The sequence below is a fragment of the Petromyzon marinus genome, chromosome 38, assembly GCF_048934315.1.
Source record: "Petromyzon marinus isolate PM22_M1 ecotype Great Lakes invasive population chromosome 38, UKy_Petmar_22M1.pri1.0, whole genome shotgun sequence".
Classification (NCBI taxonomy): domain Eukaryota; kingdom Metazoa; phylum Chordata; class Hyperoartia; order Petromyzontiformes; family Petromyzontidae; genus Petromyzon; species Petromyzon marinus.
The window spans coordinates 7,647,916-7,670,674 of NC_133704.1; the positions used below are offsets into that span (position 1 = coordinate 7,647,916).

At 41.8% G+C, this 22,759-nt stretch overlaps 1 protein-coding gene and 1 long non-coding RNA gene across 8 annotated transcripts in view; one reads left to right on the forward strand and one right to left on the reverse strand.

Annotated features, from left to right (window-relative positions):
* Nucleotides 1-22,759, forward strand: part of ACACA (acetyl-CoA carboxylase alpha) — a 231,114-nt gene that overhangs the window by 8,082 nt on the left and 200,273 nt on the right. For 4 of the 7 annotated variants that reach the window (XM_032967724.2, XM_032967727.2, XM_076072617.1 and 1 more), the window contains exons 1-3: nucleotides 2,250-2,349; nucleotides 3,894-4,211; nucleotides 22,155-22,290. In XM_032967724.2, coding sequence (XP_032823615.2) covers nucleotides 2,297-2,349; nucleotides 3,894-4,211; nucleotides 22,155-22,290 — 507 coding nt within the window. In that variant the 5' untranslated portion in view covers nucleotides 2,250-2,296. Of the gene's footprint in view, nucleotides 1-2,249; nucleotides 2,350-3,863; nucleotides 4,212-22,154; nucleotides 22,291-22,759 lie in introns of those variants that run through there. The other 3 variants (XM_032967725.2, XM_032967726.2, XM_032967729.2) reach the window with 3 other exon arrangements.
* Nucleotides 2,431-20,814, reverse strand: LOC142930376 (uncharacterized). Its single transcript, XR_012946338.1, has 3 exons — nucleotides 20,719-20,814; nucleotides 18,501-20,106; nucleotides 2,431-4,326 (listed from the first exon to the last, which is right to left on the reverse strand). It is a non-coding gene; the product is annotated as an uncharacterized LOC142930376 (long non-coding RNA).

The window sequence follows — 22,759 nt, forward strand, 5'->3', positions numbered from 1 at the left end:
TGGTGACTTTACCAAAAGAACCAAGAATATGAATCCCTGCAGTCACGAAAGCTTTAAATCAAAATTTAATGATGAGGTTGTAACATTGACCGGGATTTGAACGTTGGCTTAGTTCTGTTGATCTGCCCGCCGAGCTATATCCCAACCGATGACCTTGAACACTTATTTAACAGACAGGTCTGTCACTGCGAGCTTATACTGGTAGGAAACGTAGTGGACTGGAAGCCCAACCGGGATTAATTCACAGGAGGCAGGGGATTAATTGTGTATGTCTGTGGATGTCTGTCCACGTGTATCCGGACACCCGGATAAATTGGGAGGGGTGGGGCTGGGTGGAGAGGGGAGGGTGGGGAGGGGCTGGGTGGGGAGGGGAGGGTGGGGAGGGGCTGGGTGGGGAGGGTGGGGAGGGGCTGGGTGGGGAGGGTGGGGCTGGGTGGGGGGTGGGAGGGGTGGGGCTGGGTGGGGGGTGGGGAGGGGCTGGTCACCCCGTGGTGCCCTTATAAAACTCAACGTTTAACCTACTCACGCCGGCTTGTGCCCGCCCTCACAGTCGGGCATATTTGCAGAACACACCACGTGGTGCCGCCGTTGTTGACCCTGACCATTGACCGAGCAACCCAACGTTCCTACCAGCTCCCTCCGCAGGAGAATGTGTTTCGAATTATGTAACAAAAAATATGTTCGACGAATAATAATAGACATTTATAAATCAGTTTCAGTAAGTAGTTATGGTTGACATTGGATTTTTGTAAACAGCGAGGCATAGTCTGGGATCTATTACGGGTCTTGGCATTATTAATTTCTGCAATATGCAGTGTTTGTGAGAATTAATTTAAATAACAATTACTGGGTATTACATGTTTCGCCATCGCCTACTTAAAATTGTTACGTCTCTGCCAGGCAAATAATTTAGTTCATGCGTTATAACTGTTTGGGATCAGATTCAAATTTTGATCCGAGTTAATTTTAAAGTTAAATTTGGGGAAATGGCCACCGTGTTTACGTTAAATAAATATTTCTTTAAATCAAGATTATTTCCCTCCATAAGTTGTTATCCAAACCGTAAATAACAAAGGATGGATAAGATAAAGGAAGGCAATTGACGTCAGAAAATGTCCTCCTGGTCATTTCTATACGATTGGGATTTGATCAAAAGTAGTTATAAAGTTAAAAACAGGGGCCTGTGAAGAGTTATCTTGGTGCTTTAAAGTTGTACAAGCTAAAGCAGTGTGGGGGGAAAAACCACACTTGTTTTCAACTGCCCACGATAACTCGAGATTTGCTTTGTAAATTTCATAATCTTTTTAAAATGTTTTATGAGCCTTCACACAATTTATGTACAGTAATTAAATCTCGCATGGTTTAAATACACTTAATAAAATGTCTGGGTCCAAAGTGTGAGGCAAATATGAAATAAATAATTCAAGATTGTCATCGGATTTTTTACTGTCAACATGTATACAATACGTAATTAAAACTAAAAACTTTTGTTTCATTATTGGAATTTGTTAAATCAGCAATCACTATTTCGTCACGAATCACTCGCAAATATGTAATAACATAAATATGAACAAAAAATAAATTAATTTCAACGATTTAACTGGTGTCTGTGCTTAACAAATTGGCAATGAACCAGCAATTAGATCATTATTCTGGTTACGTTGCAGTTGCAGCGGTGCACAAGCACAATTAACAAACAAAAAAACTCCAAACACGTTCGTCAGTAACAATGTGGACATTATAAAAAATATATATAAATAGGCGACGTTTCGGCCCATGACCCATTTTTCATAGCCATTCATATGCGCCCGTGAAAAAGAGCCATTGCCCGAAACGTCATTGTTGTGTGCTGTGAAAAAAATGGTCATTGCCCGAAATATATTTTTTCTTCGCTTATTAAGGCCACAATGCAGCGTTATTGACGAATGCGTTCAGCCTCCTGTCTCAATTCAAATGGGGAACTCGGTGGGGACGTTGCTCAGCCCGGCGTCGCCTCGCGCCGTGCGACAAACTACGCGGTGACGTCATTCCAGCAGCTACGCCGGCGTCGCCGTCATGGCAACGCTGAATAGACGTCACCGCGTCTCCTGGGGGGGAGGCAGGGCGGGGGAGGACCCCACCCACCCACCACGCAATCCACCTCAACCCGCACCCCCCCCTCACGCCACTCCCGCCCCGTGTTGCGGTGGCGCGCGCGCGGGCGGGCGTGGGCGCGCGTGAAGTGCGTGCGTGCGCGCGCGCGCGCGGTTCGTTTCCCGCCATTTTTGGCGTGAGGCGGCGCGCGCCGCCCGCGACCATGCTCGCGCTCTACGCCGCGTACATCATGGCGGCGCTTTATGCCCTCCTCAGGTGCGCCTTCCAAGTGCATTTTACATGCGAGAGAATGCGCACCATTTATTATCGTGATTTATCTCGCGGTTGGGGGGTTTATTTATTTATTATTATATGGTTTCCACATTATCCATTGTGTTGATGACAGGTGTCACGCAGTCGTCAACATTTAAATGGATTGTGATCCATCATCCATTTTTTTGAGAATTCCACTCACCTGAAAAAAAATGATTTGTCTCTCTACCCTCCCCTCCCTATGTGTGTCCGTCACTGCCATGATTCAGACGGGTCATGCTGTTCGAACACTGAAAAGCAATGGCATGATCGTTTTATGTCCATTTGACCGTGTTATTATTACCTGTGCTGTCGTCACCTTTTGACGCGCGCTCGTATAACGACCACCCCATAACCACGTCAGACATTGGCATGAACAACAATGCTGGGGCCGTCAGCAGCATATAACCACCGTTGTTTCCATTTTCATGAAGAGTAATAGCGATTTAAATGTCTTAGGTTGAATCTGGCATAGGTCATTTGGGCTACTTCACGATCACACAACTGTGTCAGTGACAGGTATCGTGACAAGGCTTGCAAATGATGAGGTAACCACCGGCATATATAATTCGAAGAATGTTTAACAATATAAAAAAGGAGGGGTGAACTCCCTGTAACCGATTTTTAAAAAGCAGGGTTTTCATTGTTCTGGGAAGCCTAGATTTACCAGGGCAGTAACCTCAAAATTAGGATGTTACTAGAACAATGAGGACAGGTGGTAACTCTTAATTGCCACCCAATCAGAATAATCTCAGTATATTTTTACATTGTCTTTGTTTTGATTTAAAGTATTCGTGACTGCAGGGATTCATATTCTTGGTTCTTTCGGTAAAGTCACGTAGAAGGGAAACAATAAAATAATAAAAATATAAAACAATAAAAAAATATTTTATATTTTTAATAAAAAAAATATTGTTTTATATTTTTATTATTTTATTGTTTCCCTTCTACGTGACCATACCGAAAGAACCAAGAACATTGTCTTTATTGTCAATTAACACTTAGAACGCTCACTTCATCATTTGCGCATTGTCCACCACCTGCAATCGTTGAGCACCACGTGTTTTCAAAAAGCAGAGTTCCTACCGTTACCAGTGCCTCAAACAACCGCGAACACTTTCTCCAGTTCACTTTATTTCAAAGCACAATGTTATGATCACCATCGTCATACCATGATCGTGATTGATATCCATCAGCACTGCACCATCACCATAATATGCATCTTTACAAGTGCACTTCGTCCACCCCATAAAGTGTTGCTTCCGGTCTTGAGGCATTTTTACATATTTTTCTCATCACACATTTGCCATAACAATTGGTGACCACAAATACAGTTCATTGTCATGAGTGTCAATCATTATCAACATCCCCATCATCCGCCCCGTCTATTGTTGCTTATGGCCTTCGAGTGGGGGCTTTTAGAGCAGAGTAGGAATTATTGACTGATGCGTGCCCTTGGTATATATCTTTTGGTCGAGACAACTGATGGGTGCAAACCAACTGACCAGGTACGTCATTGGCGTGGTGATGGCGGAGGCCGAGCCGTCGCAAGGCGGACCGCCGGTCGCCCCCGCTGGAACCACCAACTGCGACTGCGAGGACCCTTCGCAACCGCAACAAAGCGACGGCGACACCCAGCACTCGCTCTTCACCATCGGCGGCCCCGGCGAGGGCTCGGACGATGATGAGGCATCCAGTTCCGACTTCCAAGCCCTGCCAGACGAGACTGATGGCATGCTCACCCCCACCTCCTCGGGCTCCGGTTCGGACTCTGTTCCTGACTTGGGCTGCGCGCTCTCCCACTCAGTCATCCCCCTGGAAATCAGGTATGGCCCGTGTCTGTGTGATGCTTATTACGTCAATGATGATGCTTGTCATGTCTCTGATGTTTGGCCTGTCTCGCTGATGCTTGCTGTGATGATGAAGTATGGCATTGCAGAACTGCAAGACAGGAAGAAAAGAAATGTAACGATCTGTTGACCATCTGAAGCAATTTTTTTATCAGGCCTCCCCCCCACACCGTGCCAGTTGTGGAGTTTTCTTGACCATACCGCACTACACTGGTCAACGCAAAAAGGCAAGGAGAGGTTAAAATATCACTACTGATATTAGCCAGCTGAACTCCATTCTTGGATTCATAGCACAATGAGCAAACCACTGCGCCACAACTCTGTCGCTCCGTCTACATTATGTATATACAAATGTATATGGGGTTCATAGTCAATGGCTCTTCATTAAAATATAACATGCTAACCTTAACCCTATAGTCACATTTTCCAGTTGCAAAAGTTTCAGTTATGTATTAAATAATTATTACATTATGTAGCACTATTTTTGTTCCTGGGTAGTAAGTGTTATTTCGTAATTGCTTATGCCAAAAAAGTTGAAAAAAAAGGCTATTATTCCCCACAAACTTTGCTTTTGTGACCAGGACAGTGATATTTAGAAATTTACCTATTTTCAATGAGAAAATGGGCGAATGTGTCATTTCGTTTACATAAAGTCAGAAAAAAAAACATGAATCAAAATTAACTTGTATTTTTACTAAAGTAATACGAAAATGACTACAAAATATTCAGAAGTGAGTAGTTTTTCGAGATTTACGATTATACTGTAAATCACTTTCACGAATCAGCCCCCAAATGTAGTCTCCCATCATGTTCTCGTTATACTTTCCTTGGTAGCGGCGTTCAAAGTCCAGTATATCCTGGTGGAAGCACTCGCCTTCCTCCTCCGAGTATGCTCCCATGTTGTACTTGAATTTATCAAGATGAGCATCAAGGATATGGACTTTGAGGGACATCCTACAGCCCATTGTGCCGTAGTTCTTCACCAGAGTTTCAACCAGCTCCACATAGTTTTCGACCTTGTGATTGCCCAGGAAGCCACGAACCACTGCGACAAAGCTGTTGTAAGCCACTTTCTCCTTACTAGTGAGCTTCTTGGGGAATTCATTGCACTCCAGGATCTTCTTTTTCTGCGGTCCGACGAAGACCCTGGCTTTGACCTTTGCCTCAGACAGCTTAGGTAAGAAGTCTTGAAGGTACTTGAAGGCTGCCGACTCCTTATTTACAGCTCTGACATTGTTTCATAAGGCCAAATTTGGTGTGCAGTGGTGGCATCAGCACCTTCTAGGGGTCTATCAGTGGCTCCTACTTGACGTTGTTCCTCCCCACAGAGTACTCGGTCCGCTTTGGCCAGTCCCGCCTGTGGTAGTGTGCCTTGGTGTCCCTACTGTCCCAAAGGCAAATATACCAGGGAAACTTGGTAAAACCGCCTTGGAGACCCATCAGGAATGCCACCATTATGAAGTCTCAGATGACCTTCCAGCCATACTCATCATATTCAAGGCATCCAGCAAGGTCTTGATGCTGTTGTAATCCTCTTTGAGGTGCACCGAGTGAGCCAGGGGAAGAGACAGGTACTTGTTACCATTATGGAGCAGCACGGCTTTGAAGCTCCTGGATGAGCTGTCAATGAAGAGGCGCCACCATTCTGGTTACAAGTGATTCTCATTGCCTCGAACAGACTGGTCACATTGTGGCAGAAGCAGAGCCCATGTTGGCGGGTGAAGAAGCTGCAAAATGGTTGGTGATGCTTCCTCTGATCTGCGACTTGCACACTTTTATCCAACAAGTTCCACTGCTTGAGCTTAGATATCAAAAGCTCTGCATTGGACTTGGTGAGACCAAGATCTCTGATCAAGTCGTTGAGGACTTTTTGGTTGGGGTAGTATGGATTTCTCTCCTCAGCTCCACCTCTGAAATTGTCATCTCGATCTACAATGTCTTCCTCGCTCTCTGACTTGCTGCTCTCTTCTAAAGAAGGCTGCTCTCTCTCCGGAGGAGTGGGTACGGGGAGCTCATGGCAGTGTGGCACCGGGGCGGTGGATGAAGGAAGGTCCAGATACGTGATAGCAGGTGCATTCTTGCCAGTCATACATTTGGAAGTGTTCACCATGCAGAAGTAGCAGTTGCTTGAGTGGTCAGTGGGTTCCCACCAAATTCTTGGAATAGCGAAATTCATGGCTCTCTTTTCCCCTCTGTACCATCCTACAAAATACATTTATTTCACCCATGACTAATGTGTAAGAGATTCTCGCAACATTTTTCATATATTATAATTTTTTTCAATAACATTGAAAATTGTAAAACATTTTAAAATTTAAAACTTTCACAATTAACATTTTTTAAACAAATATTATAACATAAAATTCCAAGCAACAATTGTCCATCTTACCTTCCAGAGTTTTTTTGCATTGCTCACAGGTGAAATGAAGTGCCCAGGGTTTGTCTTGATCCCCGGCAGGCATGCCGAAATATGCCTTGTAGGCCTCACACATCTTAGCAGATGCTTCCACAGAGTACTTTTTTGCTCTTGTCTTGATAAATTGGCTGCAGACATAGCAAAATGCGTCTGCCTGATGCTTGCAGCCTCTTGATGCCATCTCAGAAAAAGGCAGATATGTATCCACTTAGGCAGCTGGAACTAAACTGAACTGGTGGACTTAAGGCCCCTGTATTTATATTACTGGAAAGTTCTAGAATGTTCGAGAAGTTACTCCAAGTTTACTCAGCACTGAATCTATCTGTAATGTTCTGGAAAATAGGTAAATTTCTAAATATCACTGTTTTTGTCACAAAAGCAAAGTTTGTGGGGAATAATAGCCATTTTCTGTACTTTCGAGGCATAGGCAATTAGGAAATAACACTACCCAGGAACAAAAAAATGTTACACAGTGTTATCTATTTTAATTTGACAGGAAAAAATCTGCATGATTTTTTAAATAAAATTGGCTACGTTTTCACATTGCTGTGTATTTGTATGAACAAACAAGAGTAATAGATTGCTATTCAAAGAAGTAATTGCAGCTTGACAGCAACCAATGGACGAGTCACTGAAATAAATTATAATTATTCACGATTCAGAACAGACACATACTGTAAATAGATGTATTTTGTTATCATATTTTCTGTATCGAGCTGTGAATGGTTATTTTACAATGGGACTCTGTATGTTGCATTAGATATGGTTAGTACTTTGACCTTTTCCCAAGGATATAAATCTACTGCTATAATATAAAATGTATGAGCATGGCATGATGCTTCAGTAATGTGGGGTGACCCAATTGAGGCTGCTGTGCATTTTGTGATTGAAGTAATAATTTTACATTTTAGCGCAATGCGTACGTTTTGCAATCTCTTGAGAGCCACAGCGGTAACAAGAAACTGCGCAAATTAAACATGTGTTGTAAACCTCGTGTTCACAGTGCTTGCAAAAGTCCACTCGATCATTTATACTAGCAGGCAGAACAGACGTGGCATGTTGCAAGATTAACTTTTGTGGTAGGTTGCAATAGTCGTACGTATATTGTTCCAATGTATATGGGTGAAAAGGTTATGTAAGGGAATATTAGGATGCTTGGTCAAAGGAGGGCAGTGTACGTTTTACATGCTGATGTGAAGCTCATGTCCTTTGCTTTTTTTTGGTCTCTTTTTCCAACTTGTTCCAATTTGGCGATGGTGTCATGTCATGAGATGAACGGTCCGTTTTTAAATTTTACAGTGTGGCTACCCTGTGTTAGAAAACTGCCTGCATAAAATATTTTCTTACGAGACTTCTAAAAATCCTTCAAATGTCCTTATCCTTTAAACAGCAGGGGGCACACATTCTCAGGATCTCTGCTATAAGATTTTGGCATGACAGTAAAAACGATATTATTTTTCATCCTCACACCTGGAATTATAGATGTTCATGTCATATTAAGTATCTGTAAAAAGATAAATTGTAATGTGTATGACTAATTTAATAGGAGCCGTACAGGTATTGTTATAGCTCAAAATTCCAATTTGTCTGCTGTTCATTACTTCATAATGGTTTGTGTGTGGCCATAACAGGGTATTCAGTAAATCTGCAGCATAAATGTGTATGCATAATACTGCATTATAAAAGTGCTCAAGTCTTGCGTCAAAGTCCTAGCTTGCACGTCTGAAGCGAAATAGTGTACATGCATACGCAATGAGACATTTCAAAATTTTAGTTTTGATTGTTTAAGGCTGGTTAGATATCATGGACATTGAAGACACACAAAAATATGTTGACCTTGTCAGGCAAAGCACTGTTAGAAGCTGTTATGGTAGTACAATTGCTCTGCTACCTTTTTGCCTGTACAGTAGTCCATAGAGCACCAGTATTGACACATCACACCTAGTGTTTATTTTTTCTGGTTGAGTCACCATATCCTGCACAAACAGCTTGGACAAACGTTAGTTCTTCGGAGAAAGTTATACGAGCAAGCGCCTATAAAGCACAAAAGCAACTCCAGGGGGTGGGTGTGACCAACATCTCGCACGTACAATTGCTCGTTTCGACACACCACACCAGGTAAACATGTTATGTTGATTGGAAAGGCATGAGGCTCAGGTTGAGTGTAGAAATTATAATGCTGTTGTAAAGTTAATTTACACTGCTGGATGATAGCCTCCTCATGCCATACATGTTAAGGGGATTATTGACAACAATTCACCATGATGGTCAGCTCAGTTGGTGAAGGTGGGGAGCATAGATGTGGGAATACAGTACGATAATCGATTTTTCTACACTTTAACACTGCTGCCCACAACATAAACATAAATTATATACGGTGGTTGCAGGCTCAATCCTCCTTAGCTTCTGATATCTGGGTGATTTGGTCATTGGCAAATTATATTACGGGTGCAATTGGCATGTCAGCAAGAGACCGTATAAAGTTGGTGGATCACTCTGTCTTGACCGAGCCAATGGAAAATGTCCATAGGCCGAGCTAACCCCAAAGCTTACTCATGTTAGTTGCACTGTACATTTTTTTTTAATGAAAACTAATGTTGCTTGTGTTCTTGTATACTGTTTTTCTTGCGTTGTGGATTATTTACGTTAATCCCATCATTATGGCAAAGTGGCATGTAGTGACAAAGTGACATGTGGTGTCCACATGGGTGGGTCGACTTAAGGACGACAGCCCCTGAATATAAGAAGATTTGTGGTGTGAGTATGGTCCTATAGTGTAGAGTACTTTATCTGGCAGATATCCAGCCCCTTTGAACAAGTAACAATCAGCTGTAATAGGTTTCATCTGTAGCATGTCCTGTCTCTTTGGGCGTTGAGCCAAAATTCTGGCCACATTTTGACATCATAGGGCCAGACTTTTTACATGTCACTTTTGACAGAGAATCTGGCCACATTTATTGTGAGGCTGTTTCAACACACCGCCATTATCTACCATCCCTTGTCAATCCACTGCTGGATCAAGGCCTCTCACTCCTTGTCAGCCATGGTCGTTAATTGACCATGCTTCACCACATTTATCAGTCTAGTTTAGTCAATGGGTACAAGAACCGGTTCAGTTATATCATTCTCCTCTGACTTGGATCAAACCCAGGTCACTGGGTTCATAGTGCAGTGTGCTAACCCACCTGCACTGTGGTTGTGCAATGGTTTGCCGACTGAGTGATATCAGAACCGGTCCTGGGCAGCCTTCACCATTCTACACTGACCAGCATGGTAAAGTACGGTCAAACACACCCCAAGACAGACACAGGGGAAAGGCCTTCATCCAGCAGTGAAAAGACACAATTCTGAAAGTAATGGTTATTTTTAGTAACACTAATCCAATATAACATTGCTCAACGCGGGAATTGTGGTAGTCGTCGTGAAGTCACGCCACCCCTAACTACTTTGCACTTCCATCACTGCCGACCACAACCCCCACCCCTTGATACTAACGGTTTTCGCAATTTATTGTTTCTCACAGACATGCAATGAATTCACGTATTTTAGTTGTTTACCTGAAAATAACACTGGGCCCTCGTCCACTGGCTCTAAAAGTTTTAAAGTGTGAAACTAATTACAACTCTTATTCACTTATTTACTGTAGGAGCATTCACTAAGTGATGTACATTAAGCTTATTTCTGCAACGCAAACTTGTTTTAGTAACCCCCCCCCCGGCCCTTGCCTCTGTGACTGTTAAATGTTTCTGTGCCCCCATTTCTTGGAGTTTCTACCTCAGTTTCCTGGGGTTTTCCCAAGGTTTATCAGTGGGGGGGGGGGAGTCTCGCTGATTTGAACTCTTTGGGGTTGACATGTACGCTACCCCCTCAGCAACTTGTTTTAGCCCAGAGTTGGCAAAAAGTCTCATGGCAAAAAGAAAGCTGCAGCGCTTTTAAAACAAGCCCCAATCGGGGGGTAGCAGCAGAGCCAAAGCAGGAAGGGATGAGGCCTAAAGTGGACGCCCAAATAAGTGACCTCTAAATAAAATAGCAACTGTAAAAAAAAACCAGCGATTTAGACCGCACCACAATTCCGCATGAAGAGAAGTGCTTCATTTAAGTACTTCCCTGCTCATTCAAGGAAATGAAAGCATAGCATCAAATAAGTACAGCAGGCAGTAAAATAATTCCAGAGATGCAGCCACAGGCCAACTATTAATAGTATAGTACGGTAATAATGTAGTCATGGGCGCAATAATAACTTTGATACATCAATCTATGGTTATCACCCACAATTTATAACACAATAATACTATAATTGACTACAATTATAGTTGTCATTCCCATACGTTTATATTACTCATGTAACTGGATCATGAAAAACATCAGCAGATATTGTCATAAAGTGCCATGTTGCAAACAGTAATAAGATAGGATGTATCTATGTTGTGTGCCTCTTTCTGTGTGTCTCCGTGTCTGTGTTTTGTCTCTCTCTCAAATTAAATTATTTCTACGTGACTTTACCGAAAGAACCAACGAGTAGGATAGGATTAGACTGTCATTGTTGCCTGCAATGTTTTGTGTTGAATTTAATAAAGTTCACCGAAGACCTTTTCAGAGGGATTCTTTGGTTAGAAATGGACTTGATCATTATCATCACGACCATGCTGCATCAACTGGTAGATGAAGGCCTCCCCAAATTATCACCATTTATTAGTCCTACAATGCCAGAATTAATCCCACTTCTGCACAAACTCATGTAATCACTATCTGTGAATTGTCTTCTTGGGTGCGTTCCATCATCAGTCTTATCCATCGACCATCAACCCTTCGAGTGATGTGTTCTGCCCAAGCCCACTTAATTTCCTTAAGTCATTATTACATATCTGCATTAGTTCTTCTATCCACGTGTCTCTTTCTGTCTTTGTGTATTTCCCAGTATTCATTTCTCCATGCTTCTTTGCACACTATTCAACTTTTGTTCCATTTTCTGTCCCTGTTCATGTTTTGGTATTGATGCATCATTGCACTCCTAATTCCGTAGAGCCGAGAGGACAGGCAAAAGGTAGTGATAAACAATGACAATGGTGAATAATTGTCAGCCTGTTCGTCTGCTCCACATTCCTGTCGGCACTTAAGATTTCACTGGGGCATTGTCTTGTTAAAGCCTGTGTTTCAATTAAATATTTTTTTTATTTTGTAAACTCGAGGATTGTCTCTTTAGGTCTGGCATCATTGATTGGGTCCATTGTAACTACACAAGGAACGAGGGCCACCACTAACCACTACTGCTCTGAATGGAGTTTTTGTTAAAGCCACCCCCCTCCACCTCCTTCAGGGTTCATGGTCCCTCCATAAGCACCACAGCGAATACTAATTTCCTACATTCTCGAAGGATCTCAGTTTAATTCAGATGTATTTATTAATTAAATAGTGTGCATTGATCAACGTGGGGGTTTATCGTTATTTTAAAACAAAATTTAATGCACCCAAAAAAATTCCCACTTATTTTATTGCTCCGGCCACACTCAATGAAATCCCAAGATTGAATTTTTTGTTGAGATCCGTGCGTGTTTAAGTGTGACATCGTGCAGTGATGTATAGCCAATTTGTCGGGCCTTGTAATGTGAATCACAGGGCACGTAAAAAAATTGACATTTATGGTAAGTTTATACATATAAAAATTGTACTAGTGTCACTGTATTAGCATAACATGTAATTACCCAACCAGACCCCCCCCCCCCCCAAAATATCTCAATGTTACATTCATGCCAATAATTTATGACAAGGAATGAACATAAATACTGTAATACATATTTATTTCAGTAGAAATTGCTAAATTATTGAATTTATGTTGCTGTGGAACATACAGCCATGTTTATTATCCTAGTTGAATTTAATTCAGGTTTATTACATTTATTTGGCAATGTATTAGGTGGGTAATGACACTGAGTTCATTGGCTTTCTGTGGCTATTGACTGAGTTAATGGATGTACACTTGCCCCCTCTTCCCATGGGAAGACTTAGATACAACATTTTGTCTATCACTGCCTCCTGATGGCTCGCTGCAACTAATTCTCAACAACCAAAATACATCGCGTTGCTGTGCCCCTTGGACGGGATGTAAATTTGTCTATCCCATCCGTTTCCTTGCCTTTGTATTTGTTTTTACTCACGAGAATTGAAACGCATGGCAACATCTCTGGCTGAGTTGGCACAGAAAAGTGGAGATGTCAATTGGCCGTATTCTTGACTGGATCGTGAGCTGGAGTTTATTTTCTCATGCACAAATTACGCACCCTAATGGAATCACTGTTCCCACATTAATACTTTGGGCATCTGCTCTGTAGTGAAGTTTTTTTTGCCAAGTGTCATTGTGATCCAGAGTAGAAATATTCCTAATTGTTGCTTCTACTGCACGAAATGAGGGCTGCAGTTCTTCAGCTGTACACTCGGATTTTATGTTCGTTGACCTATGCGAAGTAGGGTAAAAAAAAAAACACCATGATAGCATGGGAAAGCCTTCATTCAGCAGTGGATTGACAAAGGACTCTAGTACATTAAATATAGATGTTACATTGAATTGCATAATAACATATGTAGCAATTTTGCTATGTCCAGAAATCAAATGAGAATAGCTGTTTTTATTTTTTATGCAAGACCATTTTTCTAGTAGTTAAAATTAACATTTCAGTTGTGTAAGGTTCTAGTTTATGCATACCTCATAAGTTGGTATTAAAGATTTTAGAGTATTTATTTAAATTGCAACTTCAATGTAATGTTGCTTTTTACCTGCTCAACATTGAGTTTATTCATCTAGTGCCAAAATCAGAGGGTAAACGACTCAAATCCTTATTTAAAACCTAATTTTTCAAGTCCTGGAGGGCTGTTCACATCAGGGCATGTTAAAGTGTCAGATGGGTGCGGTGTTCTACTCAAATTCACTTGCATATAACCTCAAAAAAGTAATTTCTTGAAGCCCCATTCCTGCATGTTCTTCGAAGGCCATTAAAGATGTCCATGAGCTTTGCAGAAGGCTTGTATGGGTGTGGGTAGTAACAGACAAAATCCGTGAGAGGAGACCCAAAATATGATCTTTGCGAGGTCCCAAGATGACCTTAATCCAAGCCTGACTATCTGGATCGCGACATGAATGTTGCAGTGCTTTCCGAGAGACCCTTGGTTTTAGCAGATAAATCAGTCGGCGAATTGTTACGTAAGAGTCTTGTTTTTTTGAATTTGTTTGATTTATTCTGCCAGGGAAACCATATATATAAAACATGTCAGTGCACCTTGGGTCGCGAGGTAGTTTAAGTGAATTTTAAAGTTTAGGCATTTCCATTATTTGTTAGTCCAATTTGTAATGGATAATTATGCAATTTACAGCCCTTTGTCAGTTCACTGCTTGAAGAAAGGCTCTGAATGTTGGTGATGGGGATTTTTTTTACACCTTACTTAATCACGACAATTAGTGTGGGTTGTGAAGGGGGAGCCCAAGACGAATTCAGATATCACTCACCGCTGATGTTAGCTGTGGTCAGGAACCTTACTCGTGTCTCTGGGTTGAGTGTTTTGCACTCGCAGCTGTGGCATGGCTTTACCTACGAGTCCCTTTATTGCTGTAAAATGTGTATTGAAATAGATGCAGATGTGGCCAATCTGTTCAGCTTCAGAGTAAAAACCGTTTAATACGAAACTGAAACACCTCCGATTATCATGGTTGTTCAACATACATAAAGATAAGCATTGCACATATTTGTACTTTGCGTGACATTGGTACATGCTGCATGCCAAGCAAGCCTCTTGCGAACTTAATAACACATAACCAAAACAAAGTCTTAATAGTCAATGTCATGCATTATTGACCAGATATTTGTGTACCGGCAATTAAAAAACATTTAATGTGCTTTATGTTTTAGTTAATCAATTATAGATGTACGAGTTATTGTTTTGAATATTGCATTTACTTGTTGATTTACATGTGAACCTGCTTGTTTACTTGAACAGCAATAGGTGATGGTATGCAGGTAATTTCGTATAGTTGCATGTTTAAATCCTGTACAGTATTAATAAGGTTTTTAAATATTTGTGCCTAATCCCGTAACGATGTCAGAGCTCATGCGTTATAATCCTATTTTCATCCAGCTCTTCCAGTCGTAATCAATTAAGCGCTTGCACAAATAAATAACATTATTTTTGTACAAGTCTAGAAGTGATACACATTTCTGAAACTAGATTCTACAAAAAGATAGTTTTTGGACATTTATGGGGAAAAATACAGTAGTGTATATTTTCATTGCTGTAAAATAGTATAGTGTTGGCAGGCAGTGCTACAAACCCATTAATCGGAGTGATTCCCAGCCACAGCTCTTATCAGTGGTGATATCAGTGATGGGTGATTTCGGAACCAGTCCTGGGTCTCCCCTGTATCGACTCCAGTTTTATGTCAAGAGCAATTTATTATAGGGGGAACGTGGTTTACATACTTATTTGAGGCATACGGTGTGTACTCCCTCCCCATTTACAGAATATTGCATTTACCACAGGTTAACTTAACCACTGTTTTGTTTATCATGACACCACTGGATAATTCAGCCTTAAAGGAGTACCCGGTGTGGTGTGCAAACATCAGCACTGGTGAGAGACTGCCTCACCACCATCATGGTCATGCCAGCCAGACCAAAAACAAATTTGAATCATAGTATTGGCTATGAAAACCTATGTTTTAAGTTTATCTTAGTTAAAATTACAATTGCAACTGTTTATATTTACAATTTGCACAATTACAATTGTGATCCCAGGTACAGTGTCAGTCAGCCTTAATAGGTGCTCCCTGACAGCACTTGCCCTTAATCTTTAAGGCTATACTAGGAAACTTTGCATGTATGATGGAGATCAGAGATTGATAATCTTATAATGATCCAAGCATTTCTGATTTAATGCCTCCCTACTCTCCATAATAAATCATAACTTGAACCTGACCAGAGCCACTGCCAGGTTATTGCAGGCTTTAAGTATCCTGTACCAAGATCAGCAGTGGGGTGATAAAGATTACTTGGCTTAATGCCAGGCACACGGCACTGCATGGCAAGTCAACAATTGGTGCTGTCGTTGAGGCGATTTGTAACACATGTTTTCACGCAGGTGTTTTTTCAGAATTTTTTTATATCATTGAAGGAATGTTTATGTTCTACTGTGTTGTAGGTTTTTGGTTCAAATGTGGAGCAATAGAGCACAGTAAAATAGTTATTAATTATACCACCATGCCGATAGCCAAATCACCCAAGATTCATCCATTTTCGTTTGACATTGGAAGGTAACCAGTTGAATCTGGATGGTGCTTGGATTAGTGACCACCACACACAACGGGTGTTATAGGTTGCTGCAGGACTATGTTGTTGGCAGCCAAGGGCAGTGCAGCAAAATCAATTGTTCACGTACGACGTACGGTTCTTTTAGGCGCCGCGTCTCTGCACTTCCTCATACTGCATTGACCAACATGGTTGTCGAATGATACAAATAACCTCCGTGACCTGCATGGTGGGGAGATCCAGCAGCAGATTGACAAAAGGCGGCCCACGTACATTACCTCTTGAATGTCACAGTAGCGTCTCAGTGTTTTCTAAAGTCACAATAGTCTGTCAGCATAAATTTGAGGTGCAATGGCACAATTTCGAATCTTACGCTTGCATCAACATTGTGTAAAAAAAGTATAATCAGTTTTCGATTCGTATATTGCTATAGCCATATCGGGCACGATAATCCGGGGCTAGTGTTTCTGGGGGGGGGGGGGGTACCCAACGACCCTTGCCCGCCGTACCACGTATCATTACGGTATATAAAAATAGGGCCGTTCAAGACAAATACCATTGAGTGTGACGTCAGAAACACGGTGCGAGATTACGCGTCGAGCTGAGGTAGGGGTCCGAGTTCAGTTTAATTCCAGAGCTCAGAGGAATTTCCACAACGCAGAATGGCAGTGTATCGGCACAACCTGTAATACAACTACTATTGTAACAGTTCCGACGCGATCAGACACCGTTCCACCTTGTGTGCTCGCCCTCCACCTGGTGGTGTCAGAACCCCGTGCTTGCTAATACACTGCTCCGCAAGCACACACACACTGGCTTGTGCCCACAATTCTTCGTCGCACACGCGGCTTCGTTAGGTCTCCTCTTAGCCCGCTGTGCGAGCAGAGCACGCTCAGGCGGGCACTCGGGCTCCTGGGCAGTGCTCTTCCACTCCCGCCTCCACCGTGTTGACGCAGGATCCCCCACGGGCACTCTTAGTAACGGTCTCATCCACCAACAAATGACCACTCCTCACACTAGGGAGTGCACGGTTTCACTTAGAACCTCAAAGACTGGTTCTTAAAGCATTTGTTGCATCCGGATGCTGCTGGATTGTCGTTGCGCTCCTCTGCATTGGCACCTTCGTGGGCAGTTTTTTTTTCTGGCTCGCCCAGCCCTTTATATTTGCGAGATAGCTAACCCCTCTGTTGCCTTGCCATTGCCTCATCTGCTTCACAATTAGGGGTAGTTCGCCTGTTTGTACTTGGGGCTTCAATTACTCCCACCTGGCTGAATCAGCTCTGATCACACCTCAGACAATAGGTGGCTGATAATTTTATCAGTGGCAGACCTGTCCAAGACCAGTTCTACCACCCTTGGTCAAACATGTAGATAGATACGGTTTAGTCCTGAATTTAGGGAGTGTTCATTGACCCCGTGACATAAAGTGCATGCAATTGGTACAATATAAACAATATATCGATTGTTAAATTGATTTGTGATGATAACTGTAAAAACACTGTACTGTACACTTAATCGCCTGGGGTTGGGCGGAGTGAATCATTATACACATACTTTTAATTTAAGTATTTGTGTACAATAAAGTTAGCGGTTGTTGCAGAAAGGTGTGGCAATGGTGGGTGTGTGCGGCACCCTAATTGGCAGCAGGAATGGTCTCAGTCATTGTTTGGCCCTGAAGCAAGTGCTTTTGACTGGATTTCAATCACTTTAAAACGGTTAACAGTTGGCATATAACAATTCACACCCCACAGAAAATTCAGTAAGATTCGGGAGCATGGTCCGATTCAAGAATCGATTTTTTTGTCTGGTTTTTACCATCTGGTTTGTATTGTTTTGTTCGCTCCAATAGCCTAATTGTAACATTGGCCCATATAGTACTTTGCATAAGTTGTAAACAGCATTTGGCCTGAGAATAGGTTTTCCCCTTTTTTCTGGCAACAAAACAGATGTTAAGATGTTAAAACACCAAACTGAAACCTTTTGCAAGGAATCATGCCTGCATTAACCACAGATACTTGTGAAAATACAAAAAAAAAATGCTCTGACAGCATATGCATTGTCTTTGAAACTGATTGGTCCACACCAGAGACAGCTTTCTTTAGAGCCTAGTCTCAAACAGTGTTAGACCAGAGGACACCAAATGGCAAACATCACAAAGACAATCACTATCAGGACAATGAGAGCTCGGGCAGAGCAGCTACATCATGGGACCTCCTTTGCCAGTGTCAAAATATAAGAATAGGTTTCCCCCTTTCTTCTGGCAACAAAACTGGTGTTAAGATGTTAAAACACCAAACTGAAACCTTTTACAAGGAATAATGTCTGCATTAACCACAATACTTGCGGTCAGAATGCAAACAAAAAACACTGATAATATATGCATTACTCTTTGGTTCTTTCGGTAAATTCACGTCGAAAGAAAATAAATTAAATAATAGAATACGACGTTTCGATTGCAACACAAGCAATCGTCATCAGGTAGAAAACAAACCTAGTAAACTTAGAAATACAATGCAATACAACACAGAGAATCGGCTAACACAACAGTCAACACCCTACCTGGTTGATTACGTTCTTCCAAAGATTGCTAAATTTACAGAGAGAGACAAAACACAGACACGAAGACACGCAGACAGACACATAGGCAGAGAGAGACAAACAGGGACAACACCTCTGTGTCGAGGCCTTAAATAGAGAGAGAGGGGGGGGGGCAGAGAGAGAGGTGGGGGGGGCTGGAGCAGAGAAATTAGCATGTCAGTGAGAGAGCTGTGTGGAAATCCACCTCCCGGCGGCCGGGGGAGAGAAAGACCCATACAAGCCTGGTAAATTTTAGAGAGAGTTGTGTGGAATCCACCCCGACCGGGTTGGGGAGGGGGAGAGCAAATGGAGAAAGCTGTGTGGAAATCTACCTCGCGGCAGTCTGGTAAATTTGAGAGAGAGTTGTGTAATATATGCATTGTCTTTGAAACTGATTGATCCACACCAGAAACAGCTTTCTTTAGAACCTAGTCTCAAACGGTGTTAGACCAGAAGACGCCAAAAGGCGTACAGCACAAAGACAATGCACTATCAGAGTAATGAGAGCTCAGGGTGAGCAGCTGCATCATGGGACCTTCTTTGCCAGTGCCAAAATATGAGAATAGGATTTCCCCTTTTTTCTGGCAACAAAACAGGTGTTAAGATGCTAAAACACCAAACTGAAACCTTTTACAAGGAATCATGTCTGCTGTACGCCTTTTGGCGTCTTGTGGTCTAACACCATTTGAGACTAGGCTCGAAAGAAAGCTGTCTCTGGTGTGGACCAATCAGTTTCAAAGACAATGCATATATTATGAGTATTTTTTGTTTGCATTCTGACCGCAAGTATTGTGGTTGATGCAGACATGATTCCTTGTAAAAGGTTTCAGTTTGGTGTTTTAACATTTTAACACCTGTTTTGTTGCCAGAAAAAAAGGGGATAACCTGTTCTCATATCTTGGTACTGGCAAAGGAGGTCCCATGATGTAGCATTTGGTCTCTTTGTCACCTTCGTCACTTTGTGACAAATCAGCACATTAGTCCTCTTCGGTAAACATTTTCATTATCTCGAAGTGAGTTTGACCGTTTAAAAGATCCCTGCAACCACAAGGCTCATGGGCAGGGCTGACTCTGCTCCCCTGTAATTTGGTAAACAGTAAAGATGTCACGATTCTCCCTTCTCAGCAATTTAATGAATTGTCTGATTCAGGCTTATTTAATAAAAAAAAATTCATTTTATATAATTTTTGCCGATCCCATTTGTATTATTTCCTTTTTTCTCTCATTTGTACATTTTCGTTTTTCATTAGTCTAAGTCATACATAAGAAAATAATATAAATTCCACGTGTAAGTAATAGATTATCACACACACAATTTGATAAGTGCAGGAACGAATTTTAAACCTCGAATCGATGGATCATTGTGTACCTGTAAAACAGCTTGACGTTCATGCGTGGATCGTGTGGGTGGCCTGTTTTTCATGGGGATTGGGATGACATGTGCATTTCAGTTTTTAGTCAGGTCAACATTTATTTTTCTTAAGAATTCCTCACCAAGGTGTGGCTGGTGGAGTGACATGAACTTGCACAGAAAACATATCTTGTCATACCTTTGCGTAAAGATATTCGGCTTGCCTGCTGGTATAACCTGAAAGATAAAAATCAGAGGCCAGAAAATTATAATTTTTGGTAGACTGTGTTGCTGGAAGGGAAACTTATCTCACCATGAAATGAATAATCTATATATTAAATTAATTGAGCGTCCTTTGGTACAACTTTCACACTTTTTATTAGACAATAGTATTTTTTTTAAAGGTCTGCTGACGTTATTTCTTTTAGTTAAGCTTTATCACCCTTCGACACCCTCCTTAGCCATATAATTACTCTGTAACAGTACATAAACCACAGTTTTTTGTTGTAATTCACTGCTACATTTTAAGCAGTGCTTTTATTTGTTTAATCAAACCTTCATAAATCCTATTTGGCTAAATGTTTATCATTTGTGCTGGTGGTTGGCTTACATTAGTACCATCTACTGTGCTCATTACCAGGTTGTTACTTGGTAATTCTAAAAACGCGTGGAATGCAAATATTTTTTTAGTATTTTCTTATGTAATCGTCGTTTCCTTGTTTTGCGTTTTTTTACCCCAGTAAGCACACGACAGCAGTCTTCACAGTTAATCACAGAGGGAGCAAAGTACAGATAAATCATTCACTTTATATTCGAGGACGTTGAATAAATAAGAAGAGTAAAACTCACGTTCGTTGTTTCCATACATCACAGGTGATTGTCACGCTCTGTGCATTGGCAGGTCAGCGATTCCTCTCTCTGACTCGTGTTTTCCGTAGCTTGCAAAATAAACAGTTTAGCAGTTTCGTTTTTTTTCTTCAAATATTTTACTTGGCTCGATATGATTTGCCGAGTCCCTGAGAAATTTTACTGTTTTATCGGAACGAGGCCAAGATTTTTCCCAAACTCCATGTCCGCGCGTCGCCATTGACCAAGGTTACTCAAATCCGGTTGCCACAGCTTCTCTCCACCGCTGAGATGCAACAACGCGTGTGGTCCCCTTGCTTTGTACAGAACGAACAAACGCTATTGCTTTTGTGTCACTGGTGAAGGACACATTCACCTATAACATGTGTAAGTTTTTCCAAAGTGTACGCTTTTGACAATTTAATGTTTCAGCTCATGTGAACGTTACACGCTTGTGTTTGCTAAATCTGCAAATGTAATGAGTTAATACTTTAACTATGCCTTTCCAGGATGCATTTTTGGGACAAACTCTGTGGATGGGATTTTCGTTGATAGCATCAGGTTTCAAAAAGGCATTATTTTAACGGATCGCATCCTACTGATGAGACTCGGTAAAGTTGAAAACAGTCCAGAATATGATTTGCTCAAACAAATGCCGAATACACTGTTCTCGATGTCCCGCAGATAAACTGTTTTGTTTTTCATGTTACCAATGTATACAAACACGCCCATTTATTACAGTTTACTCATATTCAGGGTCATCCATTTATACATAACTCACAAAAATAATAGCAGGGAAGAAAACCAAAAACATAATTTCATTTCATAACCTCTGCATGTCTGCCCTCCTATCTCAGTGCACTTATTAAATCACCTTCTCCGTTTCTTTGTAAGACATGGAGTCATCGGCCATCGCTTTCACAATAGTCAATCACCTGTTTGGAAGTAATAGGATCATTATATCAGTGGGATATATATATAAATTGCCCACCCTGTACAGTAATTCCTCGTTTAACGCGGTAGATGCGTTCCTCAAAAGTACTGCATTAAGTGAAAAACACGTTATGCGAAGACGATTTCCCCATAAATAATGTAATGATAAAGTTTGGCGAGATACGATGCATGCGCACACAGTAAGATGGCGAGATAAAGAACTGAGGGTACGCAGCTGCGTACTGTATAATTCCGCATACTGTATCATACCGCGTACTGTATTATACCGCTTGGCCATGCAGCTCAAGAAAGTAGATATTTACCGACTGCTCACAAACTGTGTTATAACGGGGCGCGTTCTACTTTGTGCGAAAAAGGTGTTCCCGAATAGAAGAACCGCGTTCATAGTGAAAACGCGTTGTGTGAATACCATACTTTAAGTGAGGACTTACAATATTTTGCATTGCTGCGCCAGCTTAAAGCCGGGGTTTGATGGTGCGTGCAAGCAGACCCAGCATGTCCGGCCTGCACCTGGTGAAGCAGGGCCGTGAGAGGAAAAAGCTGGACCTGCACCGCGATTTTACCGTGGCCTCCCCTGCCGAGTTTGTCACGCGCTTCGGAGGAAATCGAGTCATCGAGAAGGTGAAGGAGAGCTCTGGGGCCCCCGGGATGGGATAGGGATCCGGCAGCTTAAGTAGCAAAGACGCCAGTGTGAGAATGATGTGTCGAGTACATGTACACAAGTACATCACTTTGTCAATCTCAACTGCTAGATTAGGGCATCCCCAAGCCTGTGAGGGTCTTAGGGTTACAGTACTTGAACATGCAGCTCAATGATGTGTTTTTGAGTTGTTTCGCTTGATCAGCACGATGTTTCGCTTGAAGTCAATTTAAACTGAATTTAATTTCAGTTGCTGAAGATGCTTCCAGCACAAGGGGCAAAATGTCAGATTTCATGCCACACAACACGTGATACAACCCAACAATGCATCAGAGAATTATATAACACGACCCCACATACCTACGCAGTATTATTTGACTGTACTTCACCATGCTGGTCAGTGCGGGATAGCAAAAGCAGGGTGCATAGAGAACCGAATGTAAAGAGTAC